Genomic DNA, 26,466 nt, shown 5'->3' with positions numbered 1-26,466 from the left:
AGATGAATCTTTTAAGCCTAGTTACTCTGTGATTGGACAATGTTTGTCAAATAAAAACGAAAGTTCTACAGTAGTCAAAAACCTAAAATTTTGCGAACTAAACAAGGCCCTAGGATTGTTTGACCAGAGAGGCACAGCCTTTTTTCGGTTCAGTGAATCCTGCGGCGCCGGCGATCGACACGACACGAGCGGCTTTATTTGTTGCACGGAGCAATCCATTCCAATCAATCAGGGAAAGCCGGCCTGAGGGCCTGTTTAGAAGCTAATAAAAAAACAAATTACATAGCTCGTCAGGAAACTGTAAGACAAATTTATTAAGTATAATTAATCTATCATTAGCATATGTGGGTTACTGTAGCACTTAAGGCTAATCATAGAGTAACTAGGATTAAAAGATTCGTCTCGCGATTCTCAACTAAACTGTGTAATTAGTTTATTTTTTTATCTACATTTAATGTTTCATGTATATGTCCAAAGATTCGATGGGATGGATGAAAAATTTTTAGGTGGGGAACTAAACAGGGCCTGAAACGATCGGGAAGGGAACCATGCATGGATGCGGCACCCTACACGATCCAGGCATACGCGTACGTGCTGCCTCGCCTATGTGCGCGGCGTGGTGCGTGCCGTACCAAGCAAAAGCAACACGCACGAGCGCACGAACCCACGGAAAGAAAATATGCAATGCAATGCAATGTGCACAGCTCATTCTTAATAAAGAGTTTTATTCTATAGTTTCAAAAGTATTTAATTTAGTAATTATAGAGAGTTGATAATTATACCAAAAGCGTTTCAACGCCATATGATGAAACTTAATTCTTCTTTCTCTTATTAAAAACGTTGTCATATCATAAAAAATGTCTATATGATAATTTATTAAATGCAAATAAAATTTCCACTAAGACTAGCCTTAGAGCATCTATGTTGGACCCCCCTACTTGACCCCTACGCAAGATTTGGAGAGATGGCAACGGGTACGTACCCGACGGGTAGTGGCCACCCGTACCCGCACCCGCGAAGTCTAAATTTTACCCGTCGGGTTACCCGTACCCGCACATGGGTAAGAAAATAATTCCATACCCGCACCGCGGGTAATTTCTACCCGACGGGTAACCCGCACCCGCTAGTATACCCGAGAATTACATATAAATATCATATATTTACACAAAGAAAATCATATTAAACCTCCAACAAGTTACAAACTAATATTCATATGACAACATCAAATTCTTATACATATATATTAAGAGAGTTTAGTTGGATTTAGACCAAATTCATGTGCTATATAGGCTAAAAAGACAAGGGTGGCTAGTTATTTTGACGGGTATTTTTTACCCGCGGGTAGGCGGGTATGGGTAGTACACACCCACACCCGTACCCGTCATACCCGATGGGTATATGATTTTGCCCAATAACATACCCACGGGTAGAAAATTCATTCCATACCCGCCTCTTTATCGGGTAAAACCCGTCGGGTACTCGGGTTTCGGGTACCCGTTGCCACCTTGAGATAAGAGGGGGGATGTCAAAAATCTAACTCCAACGGGCGCCCTACTATTTTTTTCTCGCAACTTCATTCCTTGTGCCATAAACATAAAAAAACTAAAAATAATAGAAAACCAGATCCAAACAAGAAGAGCATCATTTAATTAATCTTTAGACCGACGAACATATAATGGTGGACTGAATTTTTCACAATTATATATTATGAAAAGATAATAAATAAACTTTTAGTTTCTCAGCACACCAAAAAACTAGAAAAACTTTTTATTGTGTTTTTTTTAACTTTTTTGTGTATTTACTCTGGCACCATCTTTCTAGTTTTTTTAGAACCATCTCAATAATATTTTAGCTTCTGACTTTTGGCTAGCATGAACCAGCAAATTTCTCGCTAACAAAAGCAAAAACAAACGTGCCCTTACAAATTAAAATATATTCCATCCATCCTAAATTATAAGTCATTACAAAAATTTTTAGAGAGTCAAAGTATTTTAATTTTGACCAAATTTATATAATAAGATAATAATATTTATGATGTCAACTAACTATTTGATATCATAATTTTTTATAATTCTCTCTTTAATTTTAGTCAAACTTAAGATACTTTAACTCTCTAATATTTTTACAATGACTTATAATTTAGAACGGAAAAGCAATCTACTCTGAGTGGGTGTTTGGTTGGGGTGTTTAGGTTTAATAGGTAATATAACATTTTTATTTCATTTGATAATTAATGTTTAAATATGAATTAATTAGACTCAAAAAATTCGTCTCATAAATTACTCTTTAGTTATATTTTTAGTTTCGTAAATATTTAGTACTTTATGCATGCTTCCATATTTAATATGACGACCGATAAATTTTAACAGATGAGCAGAGCCTTGTCCCCAGCTCGTCCAAAGGCAAAAGCCCAGACGCGCAGCCAGGGCCCAACACTTCTCGTTTTTTCGCCTACCAGGCCGGGCCGGCGGGCCCCAGGCCACGATTTCTTATCCAGTTTTAAAACCGCTTCCTCCTCCTCTGGCCCACCACACCCCGTCGCGTCGCGGTCTCGCGGACTCCGGAGGAACCCTCTAGGCCCCGTCTCCGAAAACAGCGGGCGCCATTCCCGGGCGGAGGCCGGCCCAGATCCGAGTACGGCGGCGACGGGCGGGATGACGGGTGGCGGCGCGGCGGCGGCGGCGCAGGCGTACGGCGAGGCCTGGTACTGGGACGAGCGCTACCGCAAGGAGGCCGGGCCCTTCGACTGGTACCAGAAGTACCCGGCCCTCGCGCCGCTGCTCCGCCTCTACGTCGCGCCGCACCAACGCCTTCTCCTCGTCGGGTGCGGCAACTCCGGTGAGTCACTCTTTCCCTCGGGTGTCTCGGTCCGTGGGCCAGCTGGATTAGATTGCTTCTCCTCCTCCTCCTCCTCCTCCTCCTCCTCCTCCTCCTCCTCCTCCTCCTCCTCCTCCTCCTCAAGGGGAGGGAGGGACGGAGGAGGGAGGCCGTGGCCTGGGTGGTCAGCGGCGGTTGGTCATACATTGTTGATTGTTCATTCAATCGTTGCTCGGGTCTCGGCTGCGGGCTATCGCGTGTATCGCCGAGTGTGGAGACGGATGTGCGATTCGGTTGCGCAATGTCGCCGTCCTGTACAACTACAAACTAGGATCTCTTTCCGTTCTCGGATAATTCTGTACTAACCAATTCTAGTGGAAGGGTGTGATTGGATGGCATTTGACCACCTTATCATGTCTTAGTCGAAGGAATACAATGAGCCGGCGCTAACTCACTCGTGTACGTCCTGTATATAAGTATATTCCTTACCCTCTGTATAAGACAAGGAATACAATGAGCCGGTCCTAACTCACTCGTGTACATCCTGTATATAAGTATATTCCTTACCCTCTACCAGACTAGACCTTCAGCATGGTTTGTTTTTTAAACATTGCCAATGTTTTGGTTAGAGAGGGAGCAATGACACTACTGTGTGCGATAAGGATCCCTGCACCATGGTAGTTAAGTATTACAGTGACAGCCCTTGCATTTCTGTGAGCCAGGTACCATCCTGTCCCTGTGCCATGATTTTTATGAAATCTGGTAAGGTCTGGTCTCTAGTGTGTCTGGTTAATTTAGCAATCTCAGAGTGCAGCTGGGGGCTGTTTGGTTTGCAGCGTGGCCTGGGGGTGCTCGCGCAGGCAGGTCCATCTGACCAGTGACCACCAGGCGCTCAAAATCGACGGCCTGGGGAGCGGCCTGGTCCAGGCACCTTTGCCAGGGTCTGAACCAACCAGCTGTGCGTTGCATCTCTCAAACTTCATGAACCTAGGGTTTTCATCCACATGACATGAAGCTCCAAGGTTTGCTTACTATTTTATACGTTTGTTGGACATACTAATTAATTCTATGTATTTGAACCCTTTAATGCAAGGCACGTGAAACTGAAATGTGAACTTTGCTGTTATAAGGTGGTAAGTGGTATCATTGTAGAGGTACAGCGAAGTTCTAAACGGTAATAAAGATGGCACATGCACATTCGTGAAAACTCATCCTAAATCACACAGCAAAACTGTACTATTATTATTTTAACCATAGCATTAATTTTTGAATGCAGCTAGAGATCTCTGATTGATTTATTGACTTAATTCACCTGAGTGGTTCAAGAGTAAGTAAAAAAAGTACAAGTAATATGGGATCGAATGACTTCAATCGCCTGAGAATTATTCATCTTCAACCACTGTTTTTTTTTAACTAAGCTTACATTCTTATGTATGGAAATGGCTGGGTTCTGTAATGATTTTTTCTGGGTGGACCATAGGTTATTCTAATAAGAAATGTCCATTCTCACTCCTTTTGAAGTTGCAATGCATGATCTTATGTCCATCAATTCTTGCTTTACTTGCGGATTCATGTTGTCATTAGTCGCAAGCATAGATGCTTTCATTTGTTAATTTTAATGGTCAATTTAACCACAAATACTAACCACAAGATGTCTACATTACTTATGTGGTTTATCTTCTTTTGATTGTTGTAGTATTTGGTGAAAACATGATCGATGATGGTTATCAAGATGTTGTCAACATCGATATATCTTCTGTGGTAATTGAGCAAATGAAGAAGAAATACCACGATAAGCCTCAACTTAAATGTATGATCTTTGTTCCCAACCTTCTATTCTTGAGTACCTCTGCAGTACGTCCCACATAATAATCTGATATCATTTATTTCCCTTGATTGGTAAGACATGAAGATGGATGTAAAGAACATGTCAGATTTTGGGTCTGGTTCATTTGATGCTGTTATTGACAAAGGTATCGTTATCATTGCAGTACTTGACAGCATTGTGGAAGCAACCGCTAACATCTGTACATTGATGCGCAACATGGCATTAGTTTCTAACACCTTTTATTATTTGCAGGAACACTAGATTCTCTCATGGTGAGTGAACTTTTGCCACGACGCTTTGACATTCTCCCAGTGTGATACTCAATGGCATTTCTTGTATTTCAGTGTGGCCAAAATTCCCAAGAGAATGCAACGAAGATGCTAGAGGAGGTGAACAGGTAACGAATACTCTGTATTGATATTTACCGGTGATATATATTGCTTGATTGACTACAGCTTCTATTTACCCCTCCTGTATGCAGAATCCTCAAGGAAAATGGTGTCTACATGCTGGTAACCTGAACTATTTCATTTTTCTTAAAGTTGTGACTATTTTGTGCCCTTCTGGTGTCTTTAACAATTTTCTGAGTCCCGTAATGCCTTAGATCACTTATGGGGATCCAAGTTACCGCTTGCGTCTCTTGAAGGACATGGAAAATTGGACAGTAAAGCTCCATGTCATAGGTTAGTTTGTTACCCACCATCGGGTCAATTTAACTGCACCTTCTGATATCTGCAGAGTTCCAATCACATTGACCTTTTTGATATCCAAAGTAATGTTTAGATTCATGAATGCATTCCAAAGGAGCTCTTTTCACCATGGTAAAATGCTTTTATGCTTGTGTTTACAACTGAAAGTGTATTGGGATTATTGCAGAAAGATGGGAGAAAAGCTCAAACCAGAATAAATGGGAACTGACAAAACCATTGCCTTTAGATGACGATAGCACATCACTAGTTGCACTTCTTGGCCCGAAACCTGATGTCCACTACATCTATGTCTGTGTAAAGGTTAGCCTTGAATAAATTTTTCAGAATGCTCAAACCTTTTTCCTTAAACTCTTCATAATACCATCCAACTCATCCATATTATGCTAACGGATGCATCATCTCAGGGCAACGGTGGCGCAAGTGCGGGTTCTAAAGTTGGAGAAGCTGCCAATTGATTTCTCCTATAACCCATCTGAACCGACGTGCGTAACCAGTGTAGCAAATAATGTAGAGCTAGAACAGATGATGTACCTCAAATCGTTGTTGCTTCATTGAATAATAATAACCAGTGTGTGAATAATGTAGAACAGATGTTGTACCTCTAATTGTCGTTGTTTCAGTGTTTCCCTAATTCGATTGACGCTCAGTGATGTTGTACTTGTACCTCTTTCGCCAAAAAGGCCCCGAAGTCTGCTGTGCGCCCGTTGAATTCTGTCTGGGAGCACATGGTGCGAGTTCCTGACTTTGAACTGCGGCTACAATTTTTGCCTAGGTAACAAGTTCACTCGAAAAACCAAAAAGTTTTCAAGATTTCTCGTCACATCGAATCTTGTGGCACATGTATAAATCATTAAATATAGACAAAAATAAAAACTAATTACACAGTTTGTCTGTAAATCACGAGCCGAATCTTTTAATCCTAGTTAGTTTATGATTGGACAATATTTGTCATAAATAAACGAAAGTGTTACAGTAGCGAAATTTTTTTAAAAAAATTCACATCTAAACAAGACCCTACTGTATATGTATGTTATTGTAATAAATCTCTTCTGAGTTTGTAAACTTCGAAGGATGGTTTGGAAAAACACTAGCGGTGACCTGATGGGGGCGACGGGCAATGTCCATTCTTTTCTGAGGTTTCCATGAAAATCCGCTCCCTTTCCTCACGTGAGAATCTCTAGGCGAAGAATGTTAAAAGAAAAGCAGGGTCCCATCCAATCCAACGCTTGCAGATGAGACACGTCACCCTTTCTCCCCCCACACGCCCTCCAAAAATCCCCAAAGCCAAAACCCCTTTCCCCGTCCTCTAGCCGCCTCGCCGACTCTCTTCCCTCCATCGCTCGCTCGCCTGAGTCGCCTCGCCGCTTTTTCGCTCCACCCCCCCTCTCTCCGCTCCGCTCTCTCTTTCTCTCTCCTACCCCAAACCAACCAATGGAGGCTCTCGCGGGCTCCGCATCCTCCTCCATTCTCCCCGCGCGCCACCCGCCTTCCCGCGTGGCCGCGCAGTCCCTCGCGCTCCGCCCTAGCCGCTGCGGTCCCCTCCGCGCGGCCGGCGCCGGCGGTGGCAAGGACGATGCCCAGACCGCCCCCGCTGCCAACGGGTCTCCCGTCCTCAAGGTAACAGTTTCTGTCATGATATATAGCCTCCCTCAAGGCCCAGACAGTGGTTTCCCGGGGTGTACGCGTTTGATGTGAGAGTAGATGGCGCGGCGGCTGATCTTTCAGGAAAAAAAAATAGAGCGGCGGCCTGTATGGGATGAATCCGGGAGCGATTGGCTTATGTTTGGGTTATTCTGTTAGATTCTAGACTGGATGCGAGGTATGGTTGCAAAAAATGGCTTATGTTGGTGTGGTTGCAATTGCAACTGGTTTAGGAGGGTTTATGAGAGGTCCGAAATTCCGTTATGTGCTAGTCAATTGTCAAAGATTTAGAGTTGTCTCTAGATTTCGCTTACTAGAAGTTATTTATTTATTTATTATCTTCCTGTTTTATTGCTAAAAGAACAGTATATAAGATTTAGAGTCGTGTCTCTGAATTTCGTTTACTAGAAGTTATTTATTTGTTATCTTCCTGTTTATTGCTAAGAGAACAGTATATGCAGCAGTTTATTCTACTTCATTTGCCTTTTGGTCTCCCATGCATAGTTGAATATACTGAATGTTTTTTAACAGCTGAGGAGCAATTCGAGTCAAAATGGAGTCCTACCGATCACGGCTGACAAGTCGCAGAAGGCTTCATCAACCAGTGTTAGTACTGACTCAAGTGGATCCAGAGCTGGCCTGTTTAGAACACCCATATCAGGTGGTGTGCAGAGTGCAACTTTCGCCCATGGTCTGCCTCCGCCGGCTTTGGCTGTTCGCAATTTGATGGAACAGGTAGATTCTGCTAGCTACCCTCTTGAGGTTTCCTGTCTGTGAAGCGGAATCTCATATTTCTCTTGTCTGCCTGACTTATGTGTGTGCACCAGGCGCGGTTTGCCCACCTGTGCTCTGTCATGTCTGGCATGCATCATCGCCGTACTGGATATCCATTTGGTTCACTCGTCGACTTTGCTAATGATTCAATGGGCCGTGAGTTAGCTCCTTATTGGTACCGTTTTTGGAAAATAATGCTAAACCCTGTTAGGCCACTGATTCCAACTGTCGATGTTGATGTCCTGTGCAGACCCAATATTTTCATTGTCACCCTTAGCAATCCATACGAGGAACTTACTCGCTGACCCAAGATGTACGCTTGTTGTCCAGGTATGAAGTTTCTTAATATTTCCTTCTGGAGTTGTGGAGCATAAGTTTCATTCTTGGTAATACCATGTGTGTCTTCTTCACAGGTGCCTGGATGGAGTGGACTGTCGAACGCGCGAGTCACCATATTTGGTGATGTTTACCCTTTGCCAGCTGAACAACAGGTTTCTTTTTTACTACCTTTTGTTGTGATACTTCAATCAGTTAGGTAATTAGTTTTCCGTTGATTACTGGCATTTCTTGTCATATGATAGTCACTTCTGACTTCTGAATGCTACCGTGAAACAACTGTTGTTTGGTAGTCTTTTCTGGACTGAGATTTTTTCAACATCAAATTCCCCTAATTGGCAACTCCTGTTGAGCTACTAGTATTTTCTCCTGGTAACACTTTGCCATGGATTAAAGGGACTAGTTTTTTTTTTTGTCATGCTCTTGAGACACGATTTGAATTCAGAATGTATGATGTATCTTCAGAACTGTTAATATGAAGTGTTGGGTCATGTTTTGTTCTTCCATTCTTTGTTTTAGAACTTTGGAAACCAACTGATTGTTCATATTCATTAGGAATGGGCACATAAGCAATATGTAGCAAAACATCAGCAGTGGGCATCACAGCAGTGGGGAAATTTTTACTATTACAGGATGCACAACATAAGGTCTGGACTTCTGATTGGTTTCTTTACCATCCTGTGTTTTCCTATCCATTTATCATTTGAGTTCAGCCCTGTAGTTCAAGAATGTGCTCCCCTGTTCGTCAAAAGGCAGTTTTTTTCCTTGTCATTAACCTTGTGTAAATTTGGAGTCCTGACAAACTTTCTCACTAATTACAGTGACATATACTTCATCGGGGGCTTTGGAACAGTTGCATGGATAGATGTTAAGGAGTATGAAACTATTCAACCTGACAAGATAGCAGTTGATGGTGGTGACTTGCAAAGTTTAAAGGTAACCAACCTACCAGATCACTGATACTTTGTTTATATGGTATAACGATTGCAACAGGTTAGCTGGGTCATTTGGCTAGCTCCATGCCACTCATGTTTCTACAGTAAAAATATTCGATGCATTTCATGCAGGAGTTGAATGCTATTTTTTCTAAACCACTTCGAGAAGTCCTATCATCAGAAGGGGAGGTCGATGATGCTGCTCTTATATCAGTAGATAGCAAAGGCATAGACATACGGGTTCGTCAGGGTGCACAGGTATAATATATGCTTAATTGCTTATGATCAACCATGAGGCCATTGATTCTTGACAAAATTCTTGAATTTGTTCTTCTGTGCAGTTCAATATTCAGAGGCTAGCATTTGATGTCCCTCATAAGGTTGAGACTCTGGAGGAAGCCAAGAAAGCACTACACAAGATAATCAAAGACAAGCAGCAAATAAAGTGAAGGTTGCAGAAGCAAGCTTTACTCATTTTTCTAATGGTGCAAGGTTTCATTGCAACCGCCAACTGATGATTCGGTAATGTAGCAGGTAGCATGAACAAGTGAAAACGATGGCTGTCTTTTAATAATGAGAATCTCTCCACATGTGGTGAAGATTGTATATATGCTCGTGTTGCCATATTAATAATTATTAGTGTGCGGTTGCTGCTAGAGGAAATTGGACATTCTTCTTGTTGGCAAACATGGCATAGACGAAACAGTCTATTTCTGGCTTCTGGATACCTGGTAACGTGGTTACAGGCTACCAGCGTAGACTTTTCAACGTAAAGGTAATTGCACGCCTTGATTATGATGATAGTTTGATTGTATTATTTATGTGAACGGTACTACTGTCTGGTGAAATTGGCACTAGTTGTCAGTTTGTGCCTTCGAAGTGGCAAGCTTGCTGCTTGTACGCTTTCTGAAATGGACCCAGCTTGCAATAATGCAAGGCTGCAACCTCATTGGATCATTGAGCAGGACAAAGCATCGATGGACACACTACCCGTGAGCAACGAATGACAATATTGCTATTTGTGCTACAAATTTGTTTTCCAGCAAACGCTCTAACTTATTGACAATGACGATGTTGCCTTATTTGGTGTTTGCTACACTTGGTTCCTGTTTGGGTTAGATCAAATAACTTGCTAGCTGCTAAAGAAAAGTTTCTAACTGATCCAAATAGCCAGCTTATAGACAGTCTAGTTCATTTCAACTATTCAACAGTCACCCAACTTATAAAAAGTTGCCTTCGGGCTTCGGCTGAGCTGCATGTGGAAACTTGCCTTTGTCCGAGTGGTACCACTACAAGGTACCGGCCCGCCGTACTGCATGTCCGGAGCGCGCAACGTTTTGCCTGTCTGTGGTGAACTGGTGACTGACGGCTGAGTGTGCTTTGGTGTGATGGACACCCGGGGAAAAAAAAATTAACGTGCTTCCTTTTTTTTTTTTGACAACAACGTGCTTGCTATTGACAGATGCCTATGAGTCGGCTAATATTCACGTTTTACTTGTGCGGAGATCGGAAAGCATCCCTCAAGAAAGAAAAAGGAAGGAAGAGTTTCGATCCCTCAAAAAAAAAAGGAAGAGGAACGAAGAAACGGGAACACCTGGGCGTATTTGTGTAGATTGAGAGTTTCAGACGACACTGTGGAACAGCATGAGGCTGAAGCTTAGCAGCAACCATAGTAATTTCGAAAGAGGTTAATGAAACTCACACTGTCCAAACCAAAAGGCATCAAAGTTGTTGGAATGGAAAACTTTAGATCCAAAATTATCTACATTGCATAATTTTTTGAAGTAGGAATACATGGCTTGTCTTAAAGATACTTTACCACTACTGGATACAGACTAAGATATAAAGCCACCAGATTTTCAAACTTTATGCGGAAAGATCTTCATGCAGTCCTTTATGCATTTTCTTTTTTACTCTTTCATTCAAGACGACGTTAAGGCATGACGGGTTGTAAATGTCAACCTCGCGTCGATCTCCTCCCTGGCTCCTTTCTTCCTCCCCAGGCATCTCCTTCGCCTCCATCTCCCTCGTCGTCAAGCCTACCCTCCTCCTCGTCCTTGACCCCAACCCTGCTGTCGTTCCTGCTCCTCCTCGCCCCATCGCCGACCATTTCGGAGAACCCTAGCCCCCGTGGAGGCCGCCTTCTTTGCCTCCCCCCTTTCACGGGAGCTTCGTCATAGCCATGCTCGCTGGAGATTGTGAGCTCTGGGCATGGCGCCCCCGTCTCGACCTGACCCGGATGCCTCTGCCACCACCACTAGGGCCCTAAAATCGCCCGACCTCCTTCTCCACCACCTGACCGTGCTGCCTCACCTCGGCTAGCCCCTTCTAAGCCCGTCGATTCGGGGAAGAAAAGGGTGGGGCACGACCACCGAAACCCTAGCCGCACCGTTGTCATCTTCTTTTCGTCTCCAACCTGGTGCGGCGAGCCCTCATCCTCTTCTTCCTAATGGGGGCATGGTCTCCTCCGCTGCACGTGCAAGGGTGTCATGCAACCATCACGTGTTAGAAATTTCATTCATTCATTCATTCAAGTTCCAACCCAAACCCCATGCCTCTGCTACCTGGGCCACGTTGCAGCACGACGCCATTGATAAGCCTTAGGGCTTCTCTAACGCTATGCTTTTCCTTGTAGACCAAGTGTCATGTAGGATTGAATAAAAAAAAATAGGTGCTCTAAACTTATCACAGTGGTTTGTAAAAGCAACGTTTGAGGAGAGAGAAGGTGATCCATGCTAAAAAAAAGAGAGTAAATAAATGTAAGGCATGATGAAAGAAAAAAACCCCTTGCAAACCAAAAACAGTGATACTTTGCATTGTGTGGATAATAGTCTCAATATTTTCTAATTTATATAGATCACTTTATTTATACTAGAACCCTAGAAGTGTTAGCCTCCGTAGCATTTCTATTGGTGGTGGCCTCCCATGGAGTCAATCCCGACCCCACACCGAGTACACGTCACGAGACCCTCCGCGACACGCCCACCGCGTCCCCATCCACCTGCCCCTCCTCCCTTTTCCTCCCGAGTCTCTCAACGCAGGCACGCAGCAGTGGCAGCACCTCTGCCGACGTTTCCGTCCGATTGAATTTCTCCATTCCCTTCCTCCTGCCCAAATCCGAACCCGACCCGAGACGAGAGACCCTCCAGCCAGATCGAGGCGGGCGCGGGGCAGGGTGCCCAGCAAGGATCTCGCCGGGGCCCAGCCATGGCCGAGGTCGCCGACGCGCGCCCAGCCCCCCACCCCCTGCGACCACCGGCGGCGGAGACCGCAAGCGGGGCTGCGCCTCGCCCGTGCTCCCGCCGCCACCGCCCGGCTCGCACAAGCGGCGTAGAGAGGACGGCGGTGGCGGCTTCGACCGGCGCCGGCCGGTTCGGCGCCCAGTCGGCGGTGGAGGACACGAGCAGGACGACAGGAGGTGAGTGTGCGTGGCGGTTATAGGAGTTTAGCTTACTGTATGTATGTATGTATGGTTGAGAGGAGCAGATCGGAGCTTTGCGAGAATGCTAGGTGCTCTGCTTGCTGCTGTCAGTGGGAACTGTATTGTGCTTACTGGACATCGCTGTTTTTGGCTTGGTCTAGCTGTGTAGATTAGAGATTGTGACCTACAGCGTGCAATACTTCAGTCTGAGGTTCAGTCTGTTTTTGGCTTTGTCTAGCTGTGTAGAATGTAGATTTGAGATTGTGACCTGCAGTGTGCAATATAATGTGCCATTGATAATCTGTACATAAGTCTTATGATATTCCTTTTTCTGCTTTATATCTCAAGCTACCATATTTGTTGATGATGTGTCCCAACTGGAATAGCTTTTCGCAGTTTTCTCTGTGTGGATTTGTTGAACCTATTTGAGAACTTTGCATGGGAACGTGCGGGACGATGAGTAGGCCGCGGAATCATGAGTTTAGCCTGGAGCTGGTATCAGAAATTGCTATTTTAGATAGGTCTAGCTATGGGGACTAGAGAGGTTGTGTCTTGCGGTGCACGGCACTGCTAATGAGATTTCTTCACATTAAGGATATCTGGGCTGTCCTAGTTCTTCTGTTTAGCTCCTGATCTATTCAACACCATCAATGACCTGAGCTTTCTGCATTGACTGTGCTTATGTGCCATTAATAACTTGTATATTTAAAGTCTTGTGATGCCCCTTTTCCATGTGAAGCTAGCATATTTGTTGGTACATTGCATCTGTAATAGCTTTTCACAGTTTTATCTGCATGGGCTTCGTTGTCCCCATACGAGAACTGTAATGGCTAATTTGGAAACTCAAATCCCCTTGGGATCCCTGACTTTTTCCTGGGTGGGAAACCCATGGGAAAATAATTTTAATAATTATTTAGTTCTTTGTGGAGGGGTTTTCCATTGCTTCCAAAATAGCCGTAAGTGGTTTATAGCTGTGAGCGGAAACAAGGTAAAACATGCGATGGTTTTGTTGTCGGATGTTTATTTATTTATTCTTGCACATCCATTTGAATGCTGCGGCAGTTTTTGAAGCTGTTGAGATTAGTCTCCTAGGTTGGAAAACGATCATGGTGGCATATGAGGGAGTGGTCGGAATGGGGAGTTTTATCGTGATAGTTTAAACAAGAAAAAGAAAAGGCTGTCTAGCTGCTGTCAATTGAAATCAGTTGCTGTGTACTGGAAATCACAGTTTTTGTTTCGTTTAGCTATATCGATGAGAGGTCATAGATTCCAGTGTGACACTGGCACAAGGTTAAAGGTTTCAATGCATGCTATTTGCTGTAATGGTGTTGTTAAATGTTAACATGGAATAAAGTAAAATATGAGGCTTGTTTGAATTTTATAAGATTTATAGGGTATTTGGCTATAAGAAAATTGGTTCATTACATTAGGAAACTGCTCTATAGCTTTTATACTAAACCTCTGCAGCAATATTATCAAGTCACCTAGTTGTAAGGGGACCAATCAGACGACTAATAGACCGGTTAGTCTTCCCCATGTCCTTGTAATTGTACTTGTATCAAGGGTGTATATGCTATATAGTATAACTGTATCAGGTTGTATGTGCCATACTGCTATGTAGTATTCACCACCATTAATTGGTAATAATGTTACCAAGTCGTTCGACTAATCGCGATTAGCCAGGCTTATCATTGCCATAGCGATTAGTTATGCACTACGATTAGTCATGATTAGTCGGGCTGATTGGTGCCATGGCGACTAGGATAGATTATACGATTTGATAACATTGATTCAAGAATTCAAGTTTCACCATGGTTTCTGAGTCACTTGTGAATTGCTGTGAACTCTGGATCCTAGACTGGTGAGCCAAATTGCTAGCCTATTAATATTCTAAACACAACATGAAGCTTAGTTTTCCTTCTCCCTGATTGGACGATTATTTGTGTTATAAGTCAATGACTAGTCGGACGGCTAGAAACTTAGTTGAGCTAATTGGTTGGTGGACCTAATTGAGGTCAAGGGACCGATAAGGATGACTTATCATGATCTTCGGATGACTTGATAACACTGCCCTGCAACGCCATCAATGGTGGAAGCTTTCCTGCAAATGCTTTCTATTCAACTAAATGTGCTGTAAATAACTTGCGTATCTAAATTCTTGTGGCTTGTACATTAAACAAATATACTTCTTGATGCTTTCCTACTGTTGTAGATTTTGGTATCACTTTACTGTTTTCTCTGCATGAGAATGTGCTATTAAATTCGTGTATTCAAAAGCTCGTAGTGTTACTTTTTCTACATTAAGCAAATATATTTTGATGCTTTGAAACTGTTGATATATGCATGGGTTGCTGTTTCAATTTGGGAACTCTAGGCAGTGCTATAACTATGAGCAGAAAGGAAGGAGATTATGTGATGAGCTTTTTAAAACATAGTCCCCCATTTCTTTTTTCTTGCACATATTTTGAGCATTGTGTCAGTTTTGAAGTTTCTGTGATTTGTTTCCTAGGTATGGAAATGGTCTTGGTGTCGTAGGAGGAAGAGGTGGCGATGGTCGATACATGAATCATGCACCAGGTATGGATTATTGAATTAGTGCCAGGATTGCCATTACCTGCTCCTTGTCAAATTGTAATTTTTGTAAAGATATTATTAGTTGTAAGTTGGACAACAGATTGAAAAGGTAAGTGCCGATCTAGTTCATTTTCTCCGTAATCGATATGTTTCTCTTGATCTTCTTCGAGTGTGTCAAGCACACAACATAATATGTACTGTACACATTGGAATGGATCACAATTCATAGCAAACATTTTTTTCTTAAGTCAAGTCTTTGAGTGTGTCTAGCATGTTAAGGGTATTATTGTAATCTCCTGTGTCTAGGTCTATATTCACCTCTTTTCATGGGATTGCTGGAGTTGAACAGGCGCATTCCTGTAGAATACCATGATACCATGCTGTCCTTCACAACATCATCCCCTCCAATGAATTGAATATTGTAGTGCGCCCTCAGCTCGACATTGCTACTCATCAACTCCAAGAAGACAATGATGTAGTGCCTAGTGACATCATAATTGCCGTTGGGGTAGAAGGCGATGGACCTATTGAAGCCACCAACAGTGAAGGTGGAGAACCTTATGAGTTTACCAACACCTGTGCTGCCCTTCTTTTGACTGTAGTCATCTATCTCGAAGATGTGCGTGCCTGTATGGGCTTCAATGGTGCGACTTGATGTTGTTCTTCCGGGTATCCATGACATCCTTGAAGTACCTTCTCCTTTCAAACAATAATACCCTTAACAAAGCACACAACATAATATGTACTGTACACATTGGAATCCATTCATATGTATGTCTTGTCATTTCAATCTACTTATGTTTGAAATTTCTTGTTACTTGGGTAGTGATGTTCCTTTAACTATAATTTTCCATATGATGTATAGATTGGTCGGATTCTGGACGTGGTGGATGGAAGGAGGGACCTGGGAACAGTCTTAGGTACATATATAAATCTGAATTGGCTTTGTCTTCTCTTTTTTACTTTCTGAGGAGCAGCTCTTGTCAAGATTGTCGTGGTTTTCACTATGATATTTTTCTTGAACATGCAAGACAGCAAGAGAGCTGCATTTCATTGCATTGTAGAAGGAATAATAGGTTTCCACTAAAAATAGAAAGAAGAGAAGAAGAAAAACGCACTAAGAAAAATATGTAAGATAATCTGCTGCTGCCCCTTTCTTCTATTTTGCTGTGTGCTGATCTAGTTCATTTTCCCCGTAATTGATATGTTTCTCTTGGTCTTCTTCGAGTGTGTCAAGCACACAACATAATATGTACTGTACACATTGGAATGGATCACAATTCTTAACAAATGTTTTTTCTTAAGTCAAGTCTTCAAGTGGGTCAAGCATGTTAAGGGTATTATTGTAATCTCCTGTATCTAGGTCTATATTCACCTCCTTTCATGAGATTGCTGGACTTGAACAGGCGCATTCCTGTAGACTACCATGATATCATGCTGTCCTTCACAACATCATCCCCTCCAATGAATTGAATGTTGTAGTGTGCCCTCAGCTCGACATTGTTACTCATGAACTCCAAGAAGACAATGATGTAGTGCCTAGTGACATCATCATTGCCGTTGGGGTAGAAGCGGGTGGACCAATTGAAGCCACCAACAGTGAAGGTGGATGACCTTATGAATTTACCAACATATGTGCTGCCCATCTTTTGACTGTAGTCATCTATCTCAAAGATGTGCGTGCCTGTATGGGCCTCCATGGTGTGACTTGATGCCGTTCTTTTGGGTATCTGTGTCATCCTTGAAGTACCTTCTCCTTCCAAACAATAATACCCTTAACAAAGCACACAACATAATATGTACTGTACACATTGGAATCCATTCATATGTATATCTTGTCTATTCAAGCTACTTATGTTTGAAATTTCTTGGTACGTGGTAGTGATGTTCCTTTAACTATAATTTTCCATATGATGTATAGATTGGTCGGATTCTGGACGCGGTGGATGGAATGAGGGACCTGGGAATAGTTGTAGATACATATATAAATCTGAATTGGCTTTGTGTACTCTTTTTTACTTTCTGAGGAACAACACTTGTCAAGATTGTCATGGTTTTCACTAATCACTATAATATTTTTCTTGAACACGCAAGATAGCTGTGTTTCATTGCATTGTAGAAGGAATAATAGGTTTCCACCAAAAATAGAAAGAAGAGAAGAAGAAAAACACAATAAGAAAAAAAAAAGTAAGATAATCTGCTGCTGCCCCTTCTGTTTTGCTGCAGCAGTGGACTTGGCAATTGTTCAGCTCTGCTGACTACTGCTGAAGTATGGCAATAGACAACTACTTCATGTACTAGTTAGTACAAGTAGATGTATGGCAATAGGCCACTAGTTGTAGTGGCTGTTCTCAGCCATGTAGGGAGTAGTTGGGGCTGATATCAGCCATACTCTTGTGTACCGTATATCTGGTTCAAGAGTTGTATATAGGCAAAATTTGCCACGGGACACCATTAAAACGTGGCTTTTGCCCTAGGCCACTAAAAAAATTTGTCTTTGCCAAAAGACACCGTAAATCTGTACTAATATGCCACAGGACACTAAACTCATTGTTTTAGTTGATTTAATAGACAGCCGTACGGAATGACAAATATGCCCTTGCGGCCTTGCCTTTCCTCTTCCTGAATGCTTTGTGCTGTTATGCAGTCCCGATTCTTGCAGATACGCTTGCATCGAACGAAGGCACGGAAGGAGACGCAGCAGTGTACCTCTCCCATCGAGAAATCATGAATCTAACAAAAATCTTCATCTGCATTGCCACCTAGAACTAGACGCTGCTTCAGGATCAAGCGGCACGAATCTTGTTGCTCCGCCTGCCGTCGTAGGAAGCAAGGGCCACTGGCATCGCGCAACCGTCATCGAGGGCCGCCGTCGCGCACCCGTCAGCGAGGCCCGCCACCGCCATGGAAGGACGCCGTTGTCGCCGTCTGCGGACGTCGCCACCATGGAAGGGCCCCAATACTTCCGTCTCCGGACGCCGCCAGCAGGAAGCAAGCGTTGCCGTTGTCGCACAGCCGTGGGGGCTGCTGCTACCATCTGCGCATCACCGGCAAGCTGGGAGGCCGCGTTTCTTCCACACCTTTGACCTTTCTTCCTGCGGCGTGAGCATACGAGGGCATTTGGGAAGAAGATAGAAGGTAAGGACATGTTTGTCATTTCGTGCAGCTGTCTACTAAAATCAACTACAACAATGAGTCTAGTGTCTCGTGGCATAGTTGTTCAGATTTTGGATGTCTTTTGGCAAAGACAGATTTTTTAAGTGGTCTATGACAAAAGCCACATTTTAACGATGTCCCTGGGCAAATTTTGCCTTGTATATATACTCTAGACGTGGAAACAAAAATTTCATTTCAGAGCTGGAAACATTAAGAGTTTCAGACTTATGCAATGCTGTGCTCGTGTGCTCTCTGTTCTCACCCCTTCTTCTACCTCTAGCCGTGGGGTGTGTGAGTGTGCTGGTGAGCTGATTGCTCACCTGTTCAGGGGACTTCTGGTCCAACAAAAAACATGCCAAAACACACACAAATCAAAAGCAGCATTGGAGTTTCTACTTTGATAACACTTAGCATGCAATATGTCTATGCACAAAGAGAAATCTTGATATTTAACCCTCAATACACACACCTCCCTATATTTGACATCCAATTCACAAGCCTTTGGAAATATAATCTTGGACATGCGAACTCCTGTTATTTGAGGGATTTTTCTCGTTTCCTCTCATTTCCTATTTCCATTATATTCTCCTCTCAACTTAGGTCACGGGAAAAGACACAAATGATCCCCTACCTAACACAGAGAAGGATTGATGGGACGCTCGGCCTAACGCGAGTCGCGTGACTACGATGCCTCCAAGACCGCCGCCACCTGCTCGCTACCGCCCACTGCAACACTAGCCCCTGCCTGCACCGGCCACCTAATGTCCCCTACTTCGGCGCGCTGCTCGCTTGCCGCCAGCCACCCGATGCTGCCCTCCCCAATCCCTAGATGTCGGGCTTTGTGGCGCGAGCTTGGGATCCTAGAGGGGATCCTCAAGACCATGTACCAGGTGCGGCGAGGGAGCGAGGGCGTGTCTTCTTCTCTGGGTGAGGGCACGGTCATGCTGGAGAACATGGTGTTTTTGTCTCATTGGCTAGTTCGCTTCATGCTCCTAGCGTCGCTGTCCGACTCGACTCCGGCTTTGGCATCCTCCTAGGGGAGGAGGTTCTCCCCATTGCCATCTGCCTGGCGCGTGGAGGCCCTACGGGAGTAGCTACCGGGTCTGTGGACATGGTGTTCACGATGATGATGCAGCAGCAGCTAGGGCACTGTTGTCATTTGCACGACGTCTAGTGGCTGGCGTCGGAGTGGGACGAGCACGTACTCCATGCTGCCCACCGTGTCCTCTTGATGGTTTAGTGCGACCGCACTGTACGCGTATGGGCACAACACTTTCTTCGTCAACACCAACATCAGCCAATGGAGGCTGCGACAGCCACACAGCCGTGGCGCGCACGAGCAACGCCTTGAGTGTGATGTGTTTTTATCTTTGTGGTTAGTTTGCTTCGTGCTCCTGATGGCGCTGTCCTACCTGACTTTGGCTCTGATATCCTCCCGAGGGAGGACATCCCCATTGCTGTCCGCGTGGCGCGTGGCCACACCATGCGCACCCACATTCCGTTGCCATTTCGTATACGCCAAGCGAACAAAAGCGTCCTCGGTCTTGGCACCGATGCACATCCACGAGCTGTGGGTCTGGGAGCGTTTCCCTAAGCTTCGCCCAGCGATGGCGATGACAAGCGTCCCGAACTCCGCTGACAACGGTGACGTGCCTAGGGCTTCCCGGTGGCATGACATCCACAAGGTGCTGGACCCAGGGTTCGCTCATGCGGTGTTCATGACATCGAAAGGATTCGAGTGGAGGCCCTACAGGAGTAATTATTGGGTGTGCGGCCATGGCGAACATGATGGCGATGCAGCAGAAGCTACGACAATGCTGTCCTTTGCACGACGTCTGGTGGTTAGTAGAGTGGGACCAGTGCGCACTCAATGCTGTCTGCTGTGTCCTCTTGATGGATTAGCGCGATCGCACTGAAGGTGTATGTGGGCAGAACACTTTCTTCGTTAGCATCAACACCAACTAATGGAGTCGATGTCAGCCACACGTGGCCGTGGCGCGCAGGAGCAGCGCCTTGAGCACGATGTGTTTTTGTCTTTGTGGCTAGTTCACTTCGTGCTCCTGGCAGCGCTGTCCTAGGCAAAGAGAAGCATCAGGTAGTTCAATTGTATGTTCATCTAGTAGTTGAGATGAATCAATGCGGAGCAACAACCGACAAGTTGTGGTGAGCAATGCTCTTGTGAATGATAACTTTGGGACGCCAATGGAGGATACAAACATGGACAACATGGACATGTTTCATGATTATATACTGGATGATGTGGAGGCCATGAAGATGGTAGAGGAACCATCACACAGGCGACCAGACTGAAGGCGTATTATGGGCAAAGCACTTTCTTCATCAGCACCAACACCTGCCAATGGAAGCGGCGGTATCCACATGCGGCCGTGGCGAGCATGAGCACGATGTGTTTTTGTCTGTGGCTAGTTCGCTTTGTACTCTCAGCGGCGCTGTGCGACTCTAACTTCGTCTTCGATATCCTTCCCGGGGAGGTCCCCCCCATTGTCGCCAGCCTGGCGCGCGGCCATAGCGTGCACACCTGCGTTCCACCGCCACTTCGTGTAAGCCAAGCGAACGGAGGCGCCCTCGGTCTCGGCACTGATGCACATCCTCTAGCTATTGGTGGAGCGTTTCCCTGCCTTTGGCCCTGTGATGGTGATGACAAGTGTTGTTGGCATGACACCCACAGGGCGCTGGACCCGTGGTTTGCTCATGCAGTGTTCATGACACCGAAAGAATTCGAGTGGAGGCCCTACAAAAGTAGCTAGAGTGCGTCCATGGCGTCCACGACAACGATGCAACAGGAACATGTTGAAATGACGCTTTAGATCTGGGTGCCCACAGAGCAGGACCTTCATGCGGTCCACGGTGCAAACGATAGCACAACATGTTTCTTTAGTTCATGCTATACAACTCATACAATAAACATCATATCTATTATGTGATCCTCTATCCACCATCTTTTTTTTTCCCTCTCCCATCCACTTCCTCTCTTTTCAAAACAAATCTTGGTTCATAAAAAAAGATCTTGAACATTTGTTGGTTCATAGAAAATAAATCGAGTGGAGGCCCTACAAAAGTAGCTAGAGTGCGGCCATGGCGTCCACGACAACGATGCAACAGGAGCTACGATAATGTTGTCCTTTGCACAATGTCTGGTGGCCGGTGGCGGTGTGGGACGAGCATGCGCACGATGTATGTGTGGAGCACTTTCTTTGTCAGCACCAACACCAGCCAATGAAGGCGGCGGCAGCCACACGCGGCCATAGCGAGCAGGAGAAGCACCTTGAGCACTATGCGTTTTTGCTTCTGTGGCTAGTTCGGTTCGTGCTCCTAACAGAGCTGTCCGACCTCTTGTGGGAGGACCTCCCCATTGTCGTCTGCTTGGGTCGTGGCCACAACGTACGCGTAGTGTTCCACCGCCACCGTCTTTGCCAAGCGAACGGAGGCGCCCTCAGTCTCGGCACCATAGCCAGACTTGCTATGAGCGAAGATTATACTTGATTTAGTCAATCACGGTGTGCGTGCCTTTCCTGTAGGCTATTGGCTACTGGCACTTCTTCATGCTGGTCGTCGTCCGTGAGGCTGAGCTCGTATTGCGGCGGTAGGAACATGTTGGAACGACGCTTCAGATCTAGGTGCCCACGGAGCAGGACCTTCATGTGGTCTATGATGTCTCTCACGCCAATGTTGCAATCTATCCACAAACAACACATCAGTTCGATGCATGGTCTTGCTCCATGAAATATGGCAGCTTGTTCCTTATGTTGGCACTACTACTCGCTTGGTGCCTATGTTGATCTTAGGAACACAAATCTGCTATCCTAACACATGAACACACAAGAGAAAGTAGTATGTGCACAACACTTTCTTCGTATGTGCAAAACATATTGAGCATGATTCGTTTGTCTCGGTGGCTAGTTTGGTTCGTGCTCCCAATGGCACTGTCCAACTCTACTCCGGCTCCGACATCCTCCTGGGGTTGGTCCTTCACATTGCCGTCCAGATGTGCTCTCGGCCTTGGAACCATAGCCAGACCTGCTATGCGCGAAGATATAACACTTGATTCAGTCAATGACGTTGGGCGGGCTTTCCCTGTAGGTCATCGACTACTGGCACTTCGTCGTGCTGGTCACCGTCTCTAAGGCTGAGCTCGTACAGCGGCGGCAGGAATATGTTGAAACGACGCTTTAGATCTAGGTCCCATGGAGTAGACCTTCATGCGGTCCACGATCCCTCTCGCCAATGTTGCAATCAATCCAGAAACGATATCTCATCATGTGTTGTTGCTTAATGCTATACAACTCATACAACCAACATCACACCTGTTATGTGATCCATGTGGCGTAGGTAAGACTACACATTGATCCACCTAATCCTCTACCCACAATCTCCTTGTTTCGCTCTCCCAACCACTTCCTCTCTTTTCAAAACAAATCTTGGTTCATAAAAGATAAATCTAGAACGTCTAGTGGTTCATAAAAAATAAATTGAGTGGAGGCCCTATGGGAGTACCGGGGTGTGCAACCATGGTGTCCACAATGGTGATGCAGCCGGAACAAAGTCACTGTTGTCCTTTGCACGTCGTTTGGTGGCCGGCGGCGGTGTGGAATGAGCGCGCACACAGCGTATGTGCAGAGCACTTTCTTCGTTAGCATCAACACCAGCCAATGGAGGCAGCGGCAGCCACACGCGGCCGCAGTGGGGAGGAGCAGCGCCTTGAGCTCAGTGCGTTTTTGTCTCTGTGGCTAGTTCGCTTTGTGCTTCCAATGGAGCTGTCTGACTCGACTTTGGCTCCAACATTCTCACGTGGGAGGAACTCCCCATTGACGTCTGCTTGGCACGTGGCCACAACATACGTGTCCGTGTTCCATCGCCGCTTCGTCTTTGCCAAGCGAACGGAGGTGCCCTCGGTCTTGGCTCCGTAGCCAGACCTGCTGTGAGCAAAGATTACATTTGATTTAGTCAATCACGCTGGGCGGGCCTTCCTTGTAGGCTATCGGCTGCTAGCACTTCTTTGTGCTGGTCGTCATCCGTGAGGCTGAGCTTGTATTGTGGTGGCAGGAACATGCTGGAACGCCGCTTCAGATCTAGGTGACCACGGAGCAGGACCTTCATGCGGTCTATGATGCTTCTCACGCCAATGCTGCAATGGATCCACAAACAACACATCAGCCCAGTTCATGATCTCGCTCCATGAAACATGGCAGCTTGTGCCCCATGTTGGCACTACTACTCGCTAGGTGCGTATGTTGATCTCAGGAACACAAATCTGCCATCCTAGAACACATGAGCGTGCAAGAGAAAGCAGTATGTGCACAACACTTTTTTCGTGTGTGCACAACACTTTCTTCGTATGTGCACGTCTTGAGCAGGATGCGTTTGTCTCTCTGGCTAGTTTGCTTCGTGCTCCCGGTGGCGCTGTCCAACTCGACTCCGGCTCCGACATCCTCCCGGGGGAGGTCCTCCCTATTGTCGTCCACCTTGCGCCCACGTTCCACCGCCGCTTTGTCTATGCCAAGCGAACGAAGGCGCCCTCGATCTCAGCACCGTAGCCAGACCTGCTATGAGCGAAGCTAACACTTGATTCAGTCAATGATGCTGGGCGGGCCTTCCCTTTAGGCTATAAGGTGCTGGCACTTCTTCGTGCTGGTCGTCATCCCTGAGACTGAGCTCGTACTGTGGCGGTAGGAACATGTTTAAACGATGCTTCAGATCTAGGCCCACAGAGCAGACCTTCATGCGGTCCATGATGCGTCTCACGCTGATGTTGCAATCAGTCCAGAGACAATAGCTCATCATGTTTTGTCGCTTGATGCTGTACAACTCATACAACCAACATCACATCTATTATGTGATCCACGTGGCTTAGGTAAGATGACACATCGATCCACCTAATCCTCTGCCCACAATCTCCTTGTTTCCCTCTCCCATCCACTTCTTCTCTTTTCAAAACAAATCTTGGTTCATAAAAGATAAATCTAGAATATCTTGTGGTTCATAAAAAATAAATCGAGTGGAGGCCCTACGGGAGTAGGTACTGGGTGTGCGGCCATGGCGTCCACGATGGCAATGCAGCTGGAGCTAGGGCACTGTTGTCCTTTGCACGACGTCTGGTCGCCGACAACGGTGTGGGACGTGGGACGAGCACGCACATGGCATATGTGCAAAGCACTTTCTTCATCAGCACCAACACCAGCCAATGAAAGCGGTGGCAGCCACACGCGGCCGTAGCGAGCAGGAGCAGCGCCTTGAGCACGATGCGTTTTTGCCTGTGTGGCTAGTTCAGTTCTTGCTCCTAACGGAGCTGTCCGACTCGACTTTGGCTCCAACATCCTCTCATGGGAGGACCTCCCCATTGTTGTCTGCTTGGCGCGTAGCCACAGCGTTCGCGCCCGTGTTCCACCGCCGCTTCGTCCTTGCAAAGCGAATGGAGGCGCCCTTGGTCTCAGCGCCATAGCCAGACCTGCTACGGGCGAAGATTACACTTGATTCAGTCAATCACCCTGTGCGGGCCTTCCCTGTAGGCTATTGGCTGCTGGCACTTCTTCGTGCTGGTCGTCATCCGTGAGGCTGAGCTCGTACTGCGGCGGCAGGAACATGTTGGAATGACACTTCAGATCTGGGTGCCCACGGAGCAGGACCTTCATGCGGTCTATGATGCTTCTCATGCCGATGCTGCAACCAATCCACAAACAACACATCACCCCAATGCATGATCTCACTCCATAAAACATGGTTGTGCCCTATGTTGGCACTACTACTCGCTAGGTGCCTATGTTGATCTCATGAGCACAAATCTGCCATCCTAGAACACATGAATGCGCAAGAGAAAGCAATATGTGCACAACACTTTCTTCGTATGTGCACAGCGTCTTGAGCACGATGCGTTTGTCTCTGGCTAGTTTGCTTTCTGCTCGTGGTGCCTTTCTTTTCAAAACAAATTTTGGTTCATAAAAAATAAATCTAGAACATCTGGTGGTTCATAAAAAATAAATCGAATGGAGGCCCAATGGGAGTAGGTACTGGGTGTGCGGCCATGGCGTCCCAATGGCGATGCAACAGGAGCTAGGTCATTGTTGTCCTTTGCACAACGTCTAGTGGCTGGAGGCAGAGTGGGATGACTTCGCACTAGATGCTGTCCGTGGTGTCCTCTTAGGAACAGTATTCATCCTACACCAACAACACCTACACAAATGACACAAACAAAAAGCACAATGACAACAATGTCGATGAGCTCCAAACAAGGTTCCCAGGCAAAGAGAAGCATCAGGTTGTTCAATTGTATGTTCATCTAGTAGTAGAGATTAATATAATACAGAGCAACAACCAACAAGATATGAGCAATGCTGTTGTGAATGATAACTTTGGGACGCCAACGGAGGATACAAACACGGACAACATGGACATGTTTCATGATTTTATACTGGGTGATGTGGGGCCATGAAGATGGTAGAGGAACCAGCACACAGGCGACCACACTGAAGGCGTAATATGGGCATAGCACTTTCTTTGTCAGCACCAAAACCGGCCAACGGACGCGGCGGTAGCCACATGCGGCCTTGGCGAGCATGAGCAGCACCTTGAGCACGATGCGTTTTTGTCAGTGGCTAGTTCGCTTTGTACTCTAAGTGGCGCTATGCGACTCTAACTTTGTCTCCGATATCCTTCCGTGGGAGGTCCTCCCCATTGCCGTCAGCTTGGTGCGCGGCCATAGCGTGCGCACCCGCGTTCCACCGCCACTTTGTCTATGCCAACCGAACGGAGGCGCCCTCAGTCTCGGCGCTGATGCATATCCTCCAGCTGAGCATTTCCCTGCGTTTCGCCCTGCAATAGTGATGGCAAGCGTCGATGGCACAGCGCCCACAGGGCGCTGGACCCGTGGTTCGCTCATGTGGTGTTCACGGTACCGAAAGAATTCAAGTGGAGGCCCTACGGGAGTAGCTACTGGGTGTGCGGCCATGGAGTCCACGATGGCGATGCAGCAGGGAGTTATTTATTTATTATCTTCCTTTTATTTATTCGAGAGGCCCTACTGTCTTTTTTTTTCTCGAATACGCAGGACTGCGTATCATTGTATTAATAGAAGGAAAAAGGAACCGTACAGAGACTCAGCACTCAACACACAAACTCTCTCTCACACATTGACACACACACACACACACACACACACACACACACACACACACACGTGCAAGGACACAATCTAAACCCCACTCACAAAACTGACAGAAAAGAAACGCCTAAGGCAAGGAAAGGACCTGACCAGGGCCC

The 26,466-nt window shown here is 45.8% G+C and overlaps 3 protein-coding genes across 4 annotated transcripts in view; all 3 read left to right on the top strand.

The window, feature by feature from the left end:
• Positions 2,535-6,018, top strand: LOC8062426 (methyltransferase-like protein 13). Its single transcript, XM_002445803.2, has 9 exons — positions 2,535-2,838; positions 4,514-4,627; positions 4,722-4,790; positions 4,898-4,917; positions 4,990-5,042; positions 5,127-5,157; positions 5,250-5,328; positions 5,522-5,655; positions 5,760-6,018. The coding sequence occupies exons 1-9, from the start codon at positions 2,655-2,657 to the stop codon at positions 5,808-5,810; spliced, it is 735 nt and encodes a 244-aa protein (XP_002445848.1). The 5' UTR covers positions 2,535-2,654; the 3' UTR covers positions 5,811-6,018.
• LOC110436968 lies at positions 6,600-9,844 on the top strand. Its single transcript, XM_021464848.1, has 9 exons — positions 6,600-6,972; positions 7,528-7,731; positions 7,824-7,926; positions 8,021-8,100; positions 8,184-8,261; positions 8,662-8,753; positions 8,928-9,042; positions 9,174-9,299; positions 9,383-9,844. The coding sequence occupies exons 1-9, from the start codon at positions 6,787-6,789 to the stop codon at positions 9,488-9,490; spliced, it is 1,092 nt and encodes a 363-aa protein (XP_021320523.1). The 5' UTR covers positions 6,600-6,786; the 3' UTR covers positions 9,491-9,844.
• Positions 11,945-26,466, top strand: part of LOC8062421 (serrate RNA effector molecule) — a 46,241-nt gene continuing 31,719 nt past the window's right edge. The window contains exons 1-3 of one of the 2 annotated variants that reach the window (XM_021464844.1): positions 11,945-12,459; positions 14,972-15,039; positions 15,902-15,956. In XM_021464844.1, the coding sequence (XP_021320519.1) occupies positions 15,024-15,039; positions 15,902-15,956 (71 nt within the window). In that variant the 5' untranslated portion in view covers positions 11,945-12,459; positions 14,972-15,023. Of the gene's footprint in view, positions 12,460-14,971; positions 15,040-15,507; positions 15,706-15,901; positions 15,957-26,466 lie in introns of those variants that run through there. The other variant, XM_021464843.1, reaches the window with a different exon arrangement.

The sequence above is a fragment of the Sorghum bicolor genome, chromosome 7, assembly GCF_000003195.3.
Source record: "Sorghum bicolor cultivar BTx623 chromosome 7, Sorghum_bicolor_NCBIv3, whole genome shotgun sequence".
NCBI classification, from domain to species: Eukaryota; Viridiplantae; Streptophyta; class Magnoliopsida; order Poales; family Poaceae; genus Sorghum; species Sorghum bicolor.
This window is presented reverse-complemented; position numbering and strand designations above follow the sequence as displayed.

Excerpts from the sequence above, each read along its gene's own strand:
- LOC110436968 (XM_021464848.1), top strand. The coding sequence starts at position 6,787 with ATGGAGGCTCTCGCGGGCTCCGCATCCTCCTCCATTCTCCCCGCGCGC. Across the intron at positions 8,101-8,183 it reads GATGTACGCTTGTTGTCCAG|GTGCCTGGATGGAGTGGACT; the intron begins GTATGAAGTTTC and ends TCTTCTTCACAG. Across the intron at positions 9,300-9,382 it reads GGGTTCGTCAGGGTGCACAG|TTCAATATTCAGAGGCTAGC; the intron begins GTATAATATATG and ends TCTTCTGTGCAG.
- LOC8062426 (XM_002445803.2), top strand. The coding sequence starts at position 2,655 with ATGACGGGTGGCGGCGCGGCGGCGGCGGCGCAGGCGTACGGCGAGGCC. Across the intron at positions 4,628-4,721 it reads CGATAAGCCTCAACTTAAAT|ACATGAAGATGGATGTAAAG; the intron begins GTATGATCTTTG and ends TTGATTGGTAAG. Across the intron at positions 5,329-5,521 it reads AGTAAAGCTCCATGTCATAG|AAAGATGGGAGAAAAGCTCA; the intron begins GTTAGTTTGTTA and ends GGATTATTGCAG.